This window comes from Rana temporaria, chromosome 4 (genome assembly GCF_905171775.1).
Source record: "Rana temporaria chromosome 4, aRanTem1.1, whole genome shotgun sequence".
NCBI classification, from domain to species: domain Eukaryota; kingdom Metazoa; phylum Chordata; class Amphibia; order Anura; family Ranidae; genus Rana; species Rana temporaria.
In genome coordinates, this window is record NC_053492.1 from 312,066,313 (window position 1) to 312,081,682 (window position 15,370).

At 42.5% G+C, this 15,370-nt stretch overlaps 1 protein-coding gene across 3 annotated transcripts in view; it reads right to left on the minus strand.

The window, feature by feature from the left end:
- AGPAT4 (1-acylglycerol-3-phosphate O-acyltransferase 4) overlaps nucleotides 1–15,370 on the minus strand; it is a 142,905-nt gene that overhangs the window by 63,500 nt on the left and 64,035 nt on the right. For all 3 annotated transcript variants that reach the window (XM_040350612.1, XM_040350613.1, XM_040350614.1), the window contains one exon: nucleotides 8,220–8,389. In XM_040350612.1, coding sequence (XP_040206546.1) covers nucleotides 8,220–8,389 — 170 coding nt within the window. The remainder of the gene's footprint in view (nucleotides 1–8,219; nucleotides 8,390–15,370) is intronic.

Sequence of the window (15,370 nt, forward strand, 5' to 3'; positions counted from 1 at the left end):
ATTACAAAAAAAAATGAAAATGGGCACTATTGTTTTGTGTTGTACGGATACAAACAACAATAACATACACATATGTGGTATCCCTGCGATTGTCAGGAGCAGGAGAATTTAAATTGTGGCTGTTCTTTGGTGAAAGGTTATGGTAGTAGCAAGAAATATACAGCTACATTTAAAAAATATATATATTTTTTTTGTAGTCAAGTTTTTCTTTGATAATAAAAAGAAATAAATAAATAAATCAGGAGATATCCATTACTATTTACCACATAAAGAAAACCCAATTTGTCCTGAAAAAAACAAAACAAGGTATAATTCACCTGGATACACAAAGTAGTTGTGATGATATTTACGCTTTTACTAACATGTCAAAGTTTTAAAATTGGGCTCAGGCATTTAGATTAGTTTTACCCTTAGGCATGAAGGGGTTAAGGTGCATCTGCTATGTGTGTGGATATAAATGCTGGGGTATTTTCCTGACACTCATTAAAACCAAAAGTGGCTTGGATTAGCTACGAACTATCTTCAACAGTTCATAACCAGTGCAACTGAATGTGACAAAATATTACAACATATACCATACCCTGGATAAATGTGAACCTTCACAAATAATTCAGCGTTTACATTTGTATTATGAATTAAACAAAATACCATGGCTAGGTATTCATTTTATTAACGTGTAGCTTCTTTTTTTTACAAGTTTTGGGTTGCAAGTGGAAGGATTTGACCCACTGTCAAGTTTGTAATGCTGTCTGTCCCCATTGATTAGACCGAAACAGAAAGTCAGGGAAATCTGAGATTTTACAGCTGTCCCCAGAACAAAAAGGTACAGCGAAATCTCCCAATGGGGACACCATTTTGTGGATGACAACTGTCTAAAATAGGAAATCTCCTCTCACTTCCTGTTGTGTCTCTGGTACAGGGAAGAAGGGGTGGGCTCTAGTGCACCGAGCTGAACTGTACTAAATTTCTAGAAGGATGAATTGGTATTTCATGTACTTCTCAAACAGATATACTGTAACAAAATGCTTTGGATTTAACAGACTAAAAGAGAACAAAAAAATGAAATTCATTGTTAGGGTTTACATACAAGATTAACCACTTGCCGACCAGCCACCGCAGTTTTACTGCGAAACAACGTTATATTACGTCGCTTCGCCCTGTGGCCACTAGGAGTGCGTGCGCCGCCGGAGCCATGCGCACGTGCCTGCTGCTCGCCCACAGAGCCGATATGAGTGGCTGGCGGGCGCGATGACTGCTGGGTACCCACGATCACTTGTGACACAGTGAGAACTGGGATCTGTGTGTGTGTAAACGTCGGCGTAGCGCAAATGGCCTGGCGTAACCCCGCCTAATTCAAAATAGGCAGGTAGGGGGCGTGTTGTATGGAAATGAATTTACGATTCATTACCATACATGTAAATGAAGCGCCGATCGTACGGCGCATGCTCAGTATCACGTTGCAAATACTCCTTGCTTCCGACGTGAACGTAACCTACGTCCAGCCCCATTATGAATCGGCTTACGCAAACGACGTAAACGATGTGAAATTCGACGGCTGTCCGACGTCCATACTTAACATTGGCTGCGCCATCTTTTTGGTGGTTTATCTTTACGCCTGAAAACGCCTTACGTAAACGGCGTATCTTAAATGCGACGGGCGAGCGTACGTTCGTGAATAGGCGTATCTACGTCATTTACATATTCTGGGCATAAATCGACACACACGCCCCTAGCGGCCAGCGTAAATATGCAACTAAGATACAACGGCGTAGGAGACTTACGCCGGTCGTATCTTAGCAACATTTAAGCGTATCTCAATTTGAGCATACCGCTTAAAGATACGACGGCGCGGATTCAGACTTACAACGGCGCTGTTCTTTTGTTTATAGCGCAAAAAATTAAAACCGCAGAGGTGATCAAATACCACCAAAATAAATCTCTATTTGTGTGAAAAAAGGACGCACATTTTGTTTGGGTACCACATTGCACGACAGCGCAATTGTCAGTTAAAGCGACGCAGTGCCAAATTGTAAAAAGTGCTCTGGTCAGGAAGGGGGTAAAATCTTCCGGGGCTGAAGTGGTTAAAGACTAAATGCTACAAAAGCAAAATGTGCTGTAAAGACTCAAAGAAATGCATTAGACAAAAACCTCATGGAACTATTTCAATATTATAACATTAGAGAAGACATTAGTTTGATGCCGCTAAATTAACTTTTGTAAAATGTTTGCTTGGCATTAACCCATGGAAGATGTTAAATGTTAAATCATTCAGGACGGAAATTACTTTCCAAGCATTAATGCACCAATTTCCAAATAAATACATACCAAATCGCTCGTCTACAAGTCGTACAGAATACGGCCGCTAGACTGGTGACTGGGAAAAAATCTTGGGAATCAATCTCACCTTCACTGAGATCCCTTCACTGGTTGCCAGTGAAAGACAGAATTGCATTCAAAGCACTCTGCCTGACACATAAGTGCATCCATGGGAAGGCTCCAAGATATCTATGCGACAAGATCAAACCTCACAATTGCAACCGCATTCTGCGATCCACCGACCAAAATCTGGTCAAGGTTCCAAAAACCAAATACAAGTCCAAAGGAGAAAGAAGGTTTGCTTTCCAGGGCCCCAGGCTTTGGAATGCTTTACCAACCAGCATTCGGTTGGAGCAAAACCACCTGTCTTTCAGAAGGCAGATCAAAACCCTGCTTTTCTGATGGCATGAGACACTAACAACCAGCGCCCAGAGGCGATTCAGTTCGCATGTGCCGCGCTATATAAGTTTTTCATTCATTTCATTCATTCATACCCAAGTTTATGGCGAAAATGTCACAATAAAAACGACAGTACTGAACACATTCAAAGTGGTTGTAAAGTCAGAAGGTTTTTTTATATCCTAATGCATTCTATGCATTAAGATAAAAAAAAACTTCAGTCAGTGTAAAAGCAGCCCCCCCCCCCCCAGCACCCAAAATACTTACCTGAGCCCCATCTCTATCCAGCGATGTGCACAAGTGCCTCGGCACTCTCCCTCCTGACACAGCCATTGGCTCCTGCTGCCATCAATAAAAGTCAGTTAGCCAATGAGGACAGGGAGGGGTTGGGCCAAACCACGGCTCGGTGTCTGAATGGACACACACAGCTGCGACTCGGCTCCGGTGCCCCCCCTAGCAAGCTGGTTTCTGTGGGGCACTCGACAGGAGGGAGGGGCCAGGAGTGTCGGCAAGGGACCCGAGAAGAGGAGGATCCATAAAACTACTGCACAGGGCTGGTGAGTATAACATGTTTGTCATTTTTAAAGAAAAAACACAAGACTTCAGTATTACTTTAAGATAATTTCCTACAGCATCAGAACTCAGAAGGTCATGGGGTTCAGAGACAGGTGCTTTTAAATCTTTCCATCTACAAAATGTTCATGTAACATTTTGTCTCAAAACGCGGTTTTGACAGGTACCCGCTCCCACTTCCGGTCAGATGTGCTGTGGCAATCGGAGACAAGAAGTTTGCCCCCCCCCCCAGTCTTCAGGGATTCATCACAGGTCCCAAAAGACTACAGGACCATTCACAAGCCACAGTGAGGCTTGTGTATGCACAGAAGAAAACAAGCCGTGAATACCCTTAATCAAGGCCCCTAAACATGATCACATCCCGGCAATAAAAATGCATATGAAACAGTTGAGGTCAATATCTATATTAAGGCCTCCAGGATATAAGGACCCCAACCTATATAATCCACCTTGTCTCATTTTGTGACACCTTTATCCTTTTATTGTCACCTCTCCAATGACCTTTGATCTGATCTATCCCATAAAATATAAGTCCTGTGGGGTCTATCTGGTGTACCTCTTTAAAATGTCTAGAGAGGTTGTGTTTAGGGAAACCTTTCCGTATATTATTTATATGTTCCCTGATCCTCACACATAAAGGCCTGGTGGTTCTGCCTACATACTGTAAACAGCACGGGCATTCAATGAAATATGTGACGTGTGTGCTGTTACACGTAATTTATTCTCCTATTTAATACTCTTTGTTTGTGACTCTAGAGCTAAAATACTTTTTTTTCCCTTGGTTGCTTTTTTTTTGCTTACTCTACACAGTAAACATTCCTGGCACCTATAGAACCCTTTCACGTCTGAGAAAAATGTTACAGTTTTTGGTGGGTCAATGTCATTGTGAACTAGGAACCATCTAGTTCACAAGCTCAAAAACTGTAAAATTGATCTCAGACATGAAAGGGTTCTATAGGTGCCAGAAATGTTTGCCATATAAAGTGAGCAACAAAAAAAATAAAAATTGAAAAAATCCTTGGAATTCGGCACAAGTCACTTTGAAAAGTCACTTATAAGGACATCATTTATATTAGTCACTTTGGAAAGATATTTAAAAGGACAGTAATTATATAAATATATATATATACACACACACAATTTCATGCTGCCATTTACACATTTAAATATCGCCATCTAATTTTGCCAGCACCTTATATGTATGTTTATTTAAGAATTTGCTGATGTTTGGTACATATAAGTATTTGCACTTTTTTTGATAAGAGCTTGCACATATACGAAGGTTTATGCACTGCAGCACACATCAGGTTTTTGATTTGACCACAAGTGGTCACTACACCTTTGAGTTCTTTTGGCAGCGCCATTTCACCCCTTTACAGGTATACATTATATTAATACTTCACAAGTGGAGTCCCTAGGGGAGGTAGCAGCCACATTCATACCCAAGCGTGGAATTATACATATCTTAATCCTTATATTTTTTTCTGGAGGAGCATAAACCTCTTTAATTAGTCAAACTCAGAGGTTGATTGTTTAGTAAGTAAGCTACTGTAAAGCCTGGTACACATAATCCGATTTTCTGCGGGCAAAGCGTAGGACTTTTGTCCGAAGGGCGTTGGCCATGAACTTGTCTTGCATACAAACGGCAAAGAATTGTCGGCCAACAAACACAAAACAACGTGTTTTTTCAGCTCTTTAGTGCCACCCTTTGGGCAACTTTGTGCAAATGTGTTATGATTAGCATTGCCTCTGAGCATGCGTGTTTGTACTTTGCAGTTTTGTCCGATGGACTTCTGTACACACATGCCATCGAACATTTGTTGGCGGAAAATCCATCAACAATTGTCCGATGGAGCATACAAACGGTCAGATTTTGCGACAACAGCCTGCTATCACACAATTCCTGTCGGAAAATCCGATTGTGTGTATGGGGCTTAAAGGGGAGGTTCACCCTAAAAACGACTTTCTAGTATTACAATGGCCCCCCACATTACAATACAATTATGCCTATTATGTTTTTTTGTATGCTGTACATACCTTGGTACAGCTAATTCACCCGTGGCTTCCGGGTTGCGAGTCCCGCGGGAGTGGGCGTTCCTAACTTGCTGGTGATTGACGTGATGACCAAAAACGAGCTCCCCCCGTCGCGTAAGCTGCGTCACGATTGCCGAAAGGACCTGAACAGCGGTACGCAGGCGCAGTATAGCGCCGATTTGCCGTTCGGCTCCTTTCGCCAATTGTGACACAGCTTACGCGATGGGGGGAGCTCGTTTTTGGTCATCACGTCAATCACCAGCAAGTTAGGAACGCCCACTCCCGCGGGACTCGCAACCCGGAAGCCACGGGTGAATTAGCTGTACCAAGGTATGTACAGCATAAAAAAAAACATAATAGGCATAATTGTATTGTAATGTGGGGGGCCATTGTAATACTAGAAAGTCATTTTTAGGGTGAACCTCCCCTTTAAGAATCCAATTATTTCCCTTCTAACCCTTTCAGGTGCCAGAGGCTTCAGAATCTCCTCAAACACAGGCTATGCACACTCCTCTTCCCCCTTGTATTACAACACTTGGGTATGGCTACAGCCTGCTCAGGTACAGAACAATATGTTTTGAAAGGTGCAAGGAAATGTCACGTGTCCCTTCATACCTGGGAGTGCTGGGAGTTGTAGGCAAAAATCTCTTGTTAAAAATGCATTTTTTTTTTTTTGAAAATAGCCCAATGGCTTGACAAGACTCAAATGTTTGATAAATATGTGTTCATGCCATGTACAGGGTCCCTGTAGTATCACCTACCTTATTGTGATGACTGTCCAGTAAAAGAACTTCAAAGACAATGGCAGCGAGAAACTTTACTTCCTAAGACCAGTATTATGTAAAATACCTTTCGACTCCAAGAACCCCATTCTCAAGAAAAATATACATATTGACATTTTAATGGAGTCAAAGCAACATTCAAAATGGCCACCCTGCATTGTTTTTTGCACCTACATTGGATACCCCTCTAAAATGTCTCTGCATGAACACATGCAATCGTTTAGATTACAGAGCTGATTATTCAGAGTTTAATTCTCATATGCAAAGTGTGAATGTTAGAGGTGAAGGTGCATGCACAAAGGCAAACCAAGCACTTGCTGCATGCATCGCAGTGTGCCTAACATATTTACACTCACCAACGACTTGAACATCAGAGGCTCAAATGATAATGCAACTAAGCATCCACTTAGCAGAAGGAGATACAAAGAACATCATAACTTGAAACTTGATAAAATAAATGCACACACAATATACTCTATCCCACACCACTCCATTTCAATATTGGGTACAATTTTAGATATTAAAATGTTATGTGTGGAAATGATAAATGTGGAAACATTTATTTCATGAACAGTCTAAAAGCGTTTCATGAGCCTTTTAAATTTACACAGACCCACAAAAAATATTAAAGCCATCAGGACAGAGTTGATGACAGAGTTGGCATGCTGTGGGAGAGTGACAATTTTGAAGTAGAGCCTTTTAGGCCGGATTCACACTTGTGCTGTGCGAATTCCAGCTCTGTTATCTCTGCAAAAAGATAAGAGAGCTGTTCAGCAGATCATCTCCATTTTAGCTGCGAATTTGGAGACCTGGGAGAGGGGAGGGGGGAAGAGAATGAGAGAAATCCTGAAGAGAACACATCTGCGAATCAGATGCGTGCCCATAGAAGATAATGGGCCTGAATTCGCACCTGAGCCGCACCGCAATGCCTAGAAAACGCACACGTTTTTCCACATATGTGAACCAGCCTCATTGAAATTAATGTATTTAGAAATGTTCTGCGAATTGGATGCGGTTTAAGCCACACTCAATTCGCATAGGTGTGAATCTGGCCTCTCTCATAAGTTTAGTTTTTAGGGCTAGTTTACACTTGCTTCAAAAACAAAACTTCGGACAGGCTTTGGTAAAGCTCTCTGAAAGCCAGTGAAAGCTCCTGTCACTAAATAAAATGGTTAGCTTACAGTCCTGTTTACACCTTGCTTTTGCTTGGTGCTTTAGTGAGGCTTTGATGGGGCTTCAAGCGAGCTTTGCCGTGGACTTCTATGGAGGCTTTGAAGATGCTTTGAAGCACCACTGAAGCTACATGGGGTATAATTTTTTTAAGCGAAACCGATGCAAAGCAAAGCAAGGTGTAAACAGACTGTAAGGCCGCGTACACACAATCAGTCCATCCGATGAGAACGGTCCGAAGGACCGTTGTCATCGGTTAACCGAAGAAGCTGACTGATGGTCTGATGTGCCTACACACCATAGGTTAAATAACCCATCGTGTCAGAGCGCGGTGACATAAAACACAACGACGTGCTGATAAAAACGAAGTTCAATGCTTCCAAGCATGCGTCGACTTGATTCTGAGCATGCGCAGGATTTTAACCGATGGTTTTGCATACTAACGATCGGTTTTGACCTACCGGTTAGGCGTCCATCGGTTAAATTTTAAAGCAAGTTCTCATTTTTTTGACCGAAGGTTACCTGACCGATGGGGCCCACACACGATCAGTTTGGACCGATAAAAACGGTCCTTCAGTCGGTTTTCATCGGTTTTGACCGATCGTGTGTACGCGGCCTTAGATAACCATTTTATATAGTGACAGGTGCTTTGACTTGAGTTCAGAGTGCTTTAACAAAGCGTGTCCGAATGCTTGTTGAAGGCAAAGCAAGTGTAAATGAGCCCTTACTCATAATAATGTTTTCAACAAGTTCATGGGCACATCCTAAGTAGATTTCTTTTGCTTCTAATTGTGTTCTTCGAAAGAAGCTGCCACCAAGAATATGGGTCGTACTGTATATTTAAGGGAACAAAAATTGGGATGAAAACTGAAAATATATACACCGAGATGTTGAAGTTCACACTGTGCAGGTACATTTAGAAGGACTTAATTAGTAGATACTCACCCCTAGAACACCGAATCTTTCACAAAAATTCCAGCCACATACAAAGTCAATTTCAAAGTTGTGATTAAGAACTACTATTGCATTTTCTTTGCCATATTTGGAGTAGTTTTCCATGTCAGTATACAGAGTGCAATCAGTGGCTGACCACCAATCCAATAACATCACCAATTCTAAAAAAACAAAAAACAAAAAAAACAGAACATATTGAAAAAAATCTGCCATTGTATAGCTTTTTGCTAGCATATATATTTAAAGCAGCAAATATATACGTGTTTATTGCAAGTTACCCTTGTTGCCAACTGTGTTTTTCCTTTTGGAATAAAGGTTTTACATAAATAAAAACTGACAATTGTGAGCACACATGTCAGTGGTAAATGGTTTGTCTCAACCCTCTAACTGCTACATAGCTAGTTCTGTTGAAATATAACCAGATCACAATAAAGGAAAGAAAGTCTAAAAAAGAAAACTAAAGCCCTGTACACACGATCGGATATCTGATGGAATCTAATCCGATGGATTTTTCCGTCGGATATCCGATGAAGCTGACTTTAATCAGTCTTGCCTACACACCATCGGTCAAAAATCTGCGATGACGTAAAACACTACGACGTGCTGAGAAAAATTAAGTTCAATGCTTCCGAGCATGCGTCGACTTGATTCTGAGCATGCGTGAATCTTTGACCCATGGACTTCCACACAGACAATCATTTTTTTCTATCGTTTTTTTATCCATAGGAAAATTTTAAAACACGTTTTATTTTTTTTCACCGATGGAAAACAAACCGATGGGGCCCACACACGATCGGTTTGTCCGATGAAAACGGTCTGTTTTCATTAGAAAACCGATCGTGTGTACACGGCTTTACACAACCACGACATCTAAGATTTGGTAAGCTGCAATATAATATAGTTTGCTTTGGGGTTTAATTGAGCCTTATCCCAGAATACCTGCCCTGGGCAATAGAATGTGATATCCATTCAGACTGCAGATCTATTCAGCTTCTACCACTTATGTGTCATTAAATGTTGCAGTTGGGAAAGGTCACCCTCCAAACCATGGGTCTTCAAACTACGGCCCTCCAGTTGTTTAGGAACTACAATTACCATCATGCCTAGTCATGTTTGTGAATGTCAGTGTGTTACAATGCGTCATAGGATGTGTAGTTCTACAACAGCTGGAGGGCCGTAGTTTGAGGATCCCTGCTCCAAACAGTATGCTTCTCACAGTTTTCGTTTCAGAATTGTACATGTACTGTATGTGCAATTGGATGCAAGACAAGGAGGCAAAATATTTAACTTTCTTGTACATTTCAGAATGTACGGCCGGAATTTTTTGTACCGGCAAATGTTTCCCGACATTCTGCCCACGTGTATGGGGCTTAAGAGGCTGAGCCAGCTGTCAGTCAGGCATCTGAGTGGATCATAACATTGTTGGGATCCTTCCAGAGCCTGGACTGGGTTCTGTGGCATCAGCCCACAGTGGCTTTAGCCTGCTGTTGGCTAATTCTGGGTCACAAAGTGCAAAAGTAAATGGCCATCCTTAATGTGTGGAATACAACTGCAATTTTTCACTCGCAATTAAAAAGGTACAGAAGAGATTTCTGAGCGTTTTCTATGAAATGCTTAGCACACTTGAACATGTAATTATATGCTCCACATGTCCCCAGTGAGATGACAACTAGTTACACCAGCTCATTTTCCCCACGGGCCATATAAACCTTTGGTTCTTAACCACTTCCCGACCGCCTCATGTAGATATACGTCGGCAGAATGGCACGGACAGGCACATCAACGTACTTGTACGTGCCTGCCTAGACGTGGGTCCGATCGGGACCCCCCCCCCCCCGCTACATGCGGCGGTCGGATCCCCTCGGGGAGCGATCCGGGACGACGGCGCGGCTATTCGTTTATAGCCGCTCCGTCGCGATCGCTCCCCGGAGCTGAAGAACGGGGAGAGCCGTATGTAAACACGGCTTCCCCGTGCTTCACTGTGGCGGCGTAGCGATCGAGTGATCCCTTATATAAGGGAGACTCGATCGATGACGTCAGTCCTACAGCCATTAGTAGTAAAAAAAAAAAAAATAATAAAAATGCAATAAAACTATCCCCTATTTTGTAAACGCTATAAATTTTGCGCAAACCAGTCGATAAACGCCTATTGCGATTTTTTTTACCAAAAATAGGTAGAAAAATACGTATCGGCCTAAACATTTTTATATATGTTTTTGGGGGATATTTATTATAGCAAAAAGTAAAAAATATTGAATTTTTTTCAAAATTGTCGCTCTATTTTTGTTTATAGCGCAAAAAATAAAAACCGCAGAGGTGATCAAATACCACCAAAAGAAAGCTCTATTTGGATAATATACAAAATACTCAAATTAGCTGCCTTAAAATGAGAAGAAGTGGCCACTTATCAGCTAGCCCATGTCAGTATTGGGGTTAAAACTACCTAGACAGACATGACATGATTATTGCCCATAATGTCGGATTCAGTTTTTATTTGTTCAACATTGGAACATTGGGAAAACAATCATATCATGTAAGACACTGAAGAAGTCCCTGACTGGACGTAACATGTAAGGGCAGTATCTGTTTCCGACATTATCACGCTTGCTTTATGGGCTGATAACTGTTTGTTGGAGCAGAGTGAGATCCTTTCTCATTATTGGGCTTCACAGTGATATTATACTATTTCTATGTGGTCAATGATGTTGATGCCTACATTTTACCTGCGATGCCTTGTACACAAAAGTCAGCCGTGAGTCCATCGAAAAGAAAGAGAACAGGTTCTCTATCTAAGGTCCGTCGGACTTCCGAAAAAAAAAGTCAGATGAAGGCTACACACGGCCGGACTTACCTAGAAAAAAAGCCTGTTTGACTTTTTTGGGGGGAAAATCCGGCCGTGTGTACGAGGCATGAGTGTTTTGAGTATGAGCTTATATTTAATAAATTACAGTAGTGAAAACAGAGTGTTCCTTAGAGGTCGACAGATATGGGTTTTTCTCTGGCCGATTTAGAAATCGATTTAGAAATCAAGGCGGCCGATGCCGATATTTAGAAATCAAGGCAGCCGATGGCCGATATATGATGCCGATTTTTGCAGCCGATATTTTGGCAGGTGGCACTTACAGTTGACACTGGCAAATGGCACTGATTGGCACTGCCAGGTTGCACTGGATGGCACTGGAAGATGGCACTAGCAGGTGGCACTGATTGACAGATGGCACTGGCAGGCACCGATTGGTAGGTGGCACTTATTGGCACTGGCAGGTGGCACTGGATGGCATTGGCAGGTGGCACTGGATGGCACTAGTTAGCATTGGCAGGTGGCACTGATTGGCAGATGGCACTGGCAGGTGACACTAACAGGTGACACTGGCAAGTGGAACTGGTTGGCACTGATTGGCAGGTGGCACTAATTGGCACTGGCAGGTAGCACTGGATGGCAATAGTTAGTACTGGCAGATGGCACTGGTTGGCATTGGCAGGTGGCACTGGATGGCACTAGTTGGCATTGGCAGGTGGCACTGGAGCAAAAAAAAAATGGTGTCAACCCCCCACCAACTATAGTCCCCTCTTAGTACAGACCCCCTCCCTCAGTATAGACCCCCCTCCCTCAGTACAGACACCCCCTCAGTGCAGACACCCCCACCTCAGTACAGAGCCCCCTCAGTTACAGACCCCCCAGTAGTACACCCCCCCTCAGTGCAGACACCCCCACCTCAGTTCACCCCCCTTCAGTACAGACACCCCCCTTAGTACAGACACGCCCCTCAGTACAGACACAAGCCCCCCTCAGTACAGACACAAGCCCCCCTAAGTGCAGACCCCTCATCAGTATAACTCCCAGTCCCCCTTACAGACCTCAGACAGCGGTGTGTGTGTCCCTCGAGCACGGACTCCTCCTCTGTGGGTGTAAACAGAGAGGAGGGCCGCCGCCGGGTGTACCAAGATGGCCGCGGCTCCGGAGCTAGGCTGAAGCTGCGGCCTTTCCTAATGCAATGGCCGCGGATTGCAATCCGCGGCCGATCCGAAAGGGGTGACACATTCGGATCACGGATCAACAGTGATCCGTTGCACCACTAGCGGGCAGGTTAAATAGCGGGCAGGTTAAATATCGGCCTAATTTGGATAAAAATCATCCGATGCCGATTTCTCCAAAATGGACGAATATCGTCCTCTAGTTCCCCTCTTTTCTTTTTGAGTTTAGGCTATCTATAAGGATGATGTTTATGTAACCCCTGCAATGCCATTAACCGTGTAGGTTAAGGAGATATTTCTTGCACCTACAGGTACGCCTTAATCTAGGCTTACCTGTAGGTCAAAGTGGTCTGTAAGGCCTCATACACACGATAGGTTAAACAGAGGACAATGATCTGATGGACCGTTTTCATCGGTCAAAACCGATCGTGTGTGGGCCCCATAGGTTATTTAACCATTGGTTAAAAAAAAACCAACTTGCTTTAAATTTAACCGATGGATTCCTAACCGATGGGAAAAAACGATCGTTAGTAGGCACAACCATCGGTTAAAAATCCACGCGTGCTCAGAATCAAGTCGACGCATGCTTGGAAGCATTGAACTTCATTTTTTTCAGCACGTCGTTGTGTTTTACGTCACTGCGTTCTGACACGATCGGTTTTTTAACCGATGGTGTGTAGGCGCGACGGACCATCAGTCAGCTTCATCAGTTAACCGATGAAAACGGTCCATCAGACCGTTCTCATCGGATGGACCGATCGCGTGTACGCGGCTTAAAGCGGTGGTTCCCCCGAATTACGTTTTTTTTTTAAAAAGCCTTTCACCCGCTTTTACTACATGCAATCGTCTACTCACCCGTCCTGCTGTTGTATGAGCCTGCATAACGAATTGCCATAAATATATATTTTATATAAATTAGAGATGGACGTTTCCATCTTATGTGCTGGCAGTCTGAAGCCCCACAGGACTTTCTTCCGGGATGCGGTGAATGCTGTCCCAGCATTCACCGCTCTATCCCGCGCATGTGCAGTGTTGACGACGAGCCGCGCCGTCAACACTGCTCAGTTGCCATCGCAACGGCCGGCGTCTTAATGATCCGCCCCGTTGCCATGCTGCAGCCAAAAGATTCTCATCCTCTGCAGTGTCACGAGACACTGCAGAGTAATCTCAGGAAACAATGCGGCGACGAAGGGACACGCCCAATCCCGCGGGATCCCAACCAGGAAGTGGCAGCTGACATAGTCAGAACAAAGGTATGGAATCGTTTTTAATTTTTTTTTAAAACGATTTGTGCAAAAACGGCCTGAGCCTGGGTGTTATAGCTTATGTTGTACATTAGGGTGAACCTCCCTTTTAAGGGTATGCAAACACTTTAAAATAAAACTTTGTTGAAGCACCTTTTTATTTTACTACAGCATTCAGTCTATCAACATGGCACATCTTGACTTAGCAATATTAGCCCACTCTTCTTTGCAAAAACAGTACAAATCTGTCAGATTGCGAGGGCATCTCCTGTGCATAGCTCTCTTCAGATCACCCCCAGAGATTTTGAAAATCGGATTCAGGTTTGGGCTCTGGCTGGGCCATTACAAAACTTTAATCTTCTTTTGGTGAAGCCATTCCTTTGTTGATTTGGATGTATGCTTTGGGTCGTTGTTATGCTGAAAGATTAAGTTCCTCTTCATGTTCAGCTTTCTAGCAGAAGCCTGATATTGACTGGTATTTGGAACTGTTCATAATTTCCTTTACCTTGACTAAGGCCCTTTTCGAGCTGAAGAAAAACAGCCCCAAGACATGATGCTGCCACCACCATGCTTCATTGTGGGTATGGTGTCCTTTTGGTGATGTGCAGTGTTGTTTTTGCACCAAACATATATTTTGGAATTATGGCCAAAAAATTATCCCTTGGTTTCATCAGACCATAACACATTTCCCACATGCTTTTGGGAGTCTTCAGAGGTATTTTGCAAAACTGTGTTTCATGGTATATCTAATGCCTTGGTAACAATGATGCCGCGTACACACCATCACTTTATGTGATGAAAAAAAACGACGTTTTTAAAAACGTCACTTTAAATGACCGTGTGTGGGGGAAAACGTCGTTTTATGTCTTGTGAAAAACGACAAAAAAAAATTGAAGCATGCTTCAATTTTATGTGTCGTTTTTCAAAACGTCGTTTTTTACTTCACAGAAATTGACCGTCTGTAGCAAAAAACGACGTTTAAAACGACGTTTTTACACCCGCACATGCCCAGAAGCTAGTTATGAAGCGAGCTTCAATGGAAAAACGTGGTGAACGTAACCTCGCTTTGCTAGAGCATTGTGAAAAAACGATGGTGTGTAGGCAACTTCGTCTTTGAAAATTGAAGTTTCAAAAACGTTGTTTTTTACTTCACAGAAAATGTCTTTTTTTTTCATCACATAAAGTGATGGTGTGTATGCGGCATGAGATCTCTCTGATGCTTTCTGCGGACCATGGCTTTTGCTGTAGGATGCGACTAAAAAAAATTTCAGGAAAGACCTACTAGAACAGCTGAACTTTATTTGGGGTTAATCAGAGGCACTTTAAATGATGGAAACCTATTTAACATGAGTTTGAATGTGATTGCTTAACCACTTCAGCCCCGGACTATTTTGCTGGTCAATGACCGGGCCACTTTTTGCGTTTCGGCACTGCGTCGCTTTAACTGACAATTGCATGGTCGTGAGACGTGGCTCCCAAACAAAATTGGCGTCCTTTTTTCCCCACAAATAGAGCTTTCTTTTGGTGGTATTTGATCACCTCTGCAGTTTTTATTTTATGCACTATAAACAAAAATAGAGTGACAATTTTGAAAAAAAAAATAATATTGTTTACTTTTTGCTATAATAAATATCCCCCAAAAAAAAATAAAAAAAAATATTTTTGTTCCTCAGTTTAGGCCGATAAGTATTCTTCTACATACTTTTCGTAAAAAAAAAAAAAAAAAAAAAAAAAACGCAATAAGCGTTTATTGATTGGTTTGGGCAAAAATTATAGCGTTTACAAAATAGGGGATAGTTTTATGGCATTTTTATTAATATTTTTTTTTTTTTACTAGTAATGGCGGCGATCAGCGATTTTTATCGATACTGCGACCTTTTGGCGGACACTTGACACTTTTTACACATTTTTGAGACCATTGGC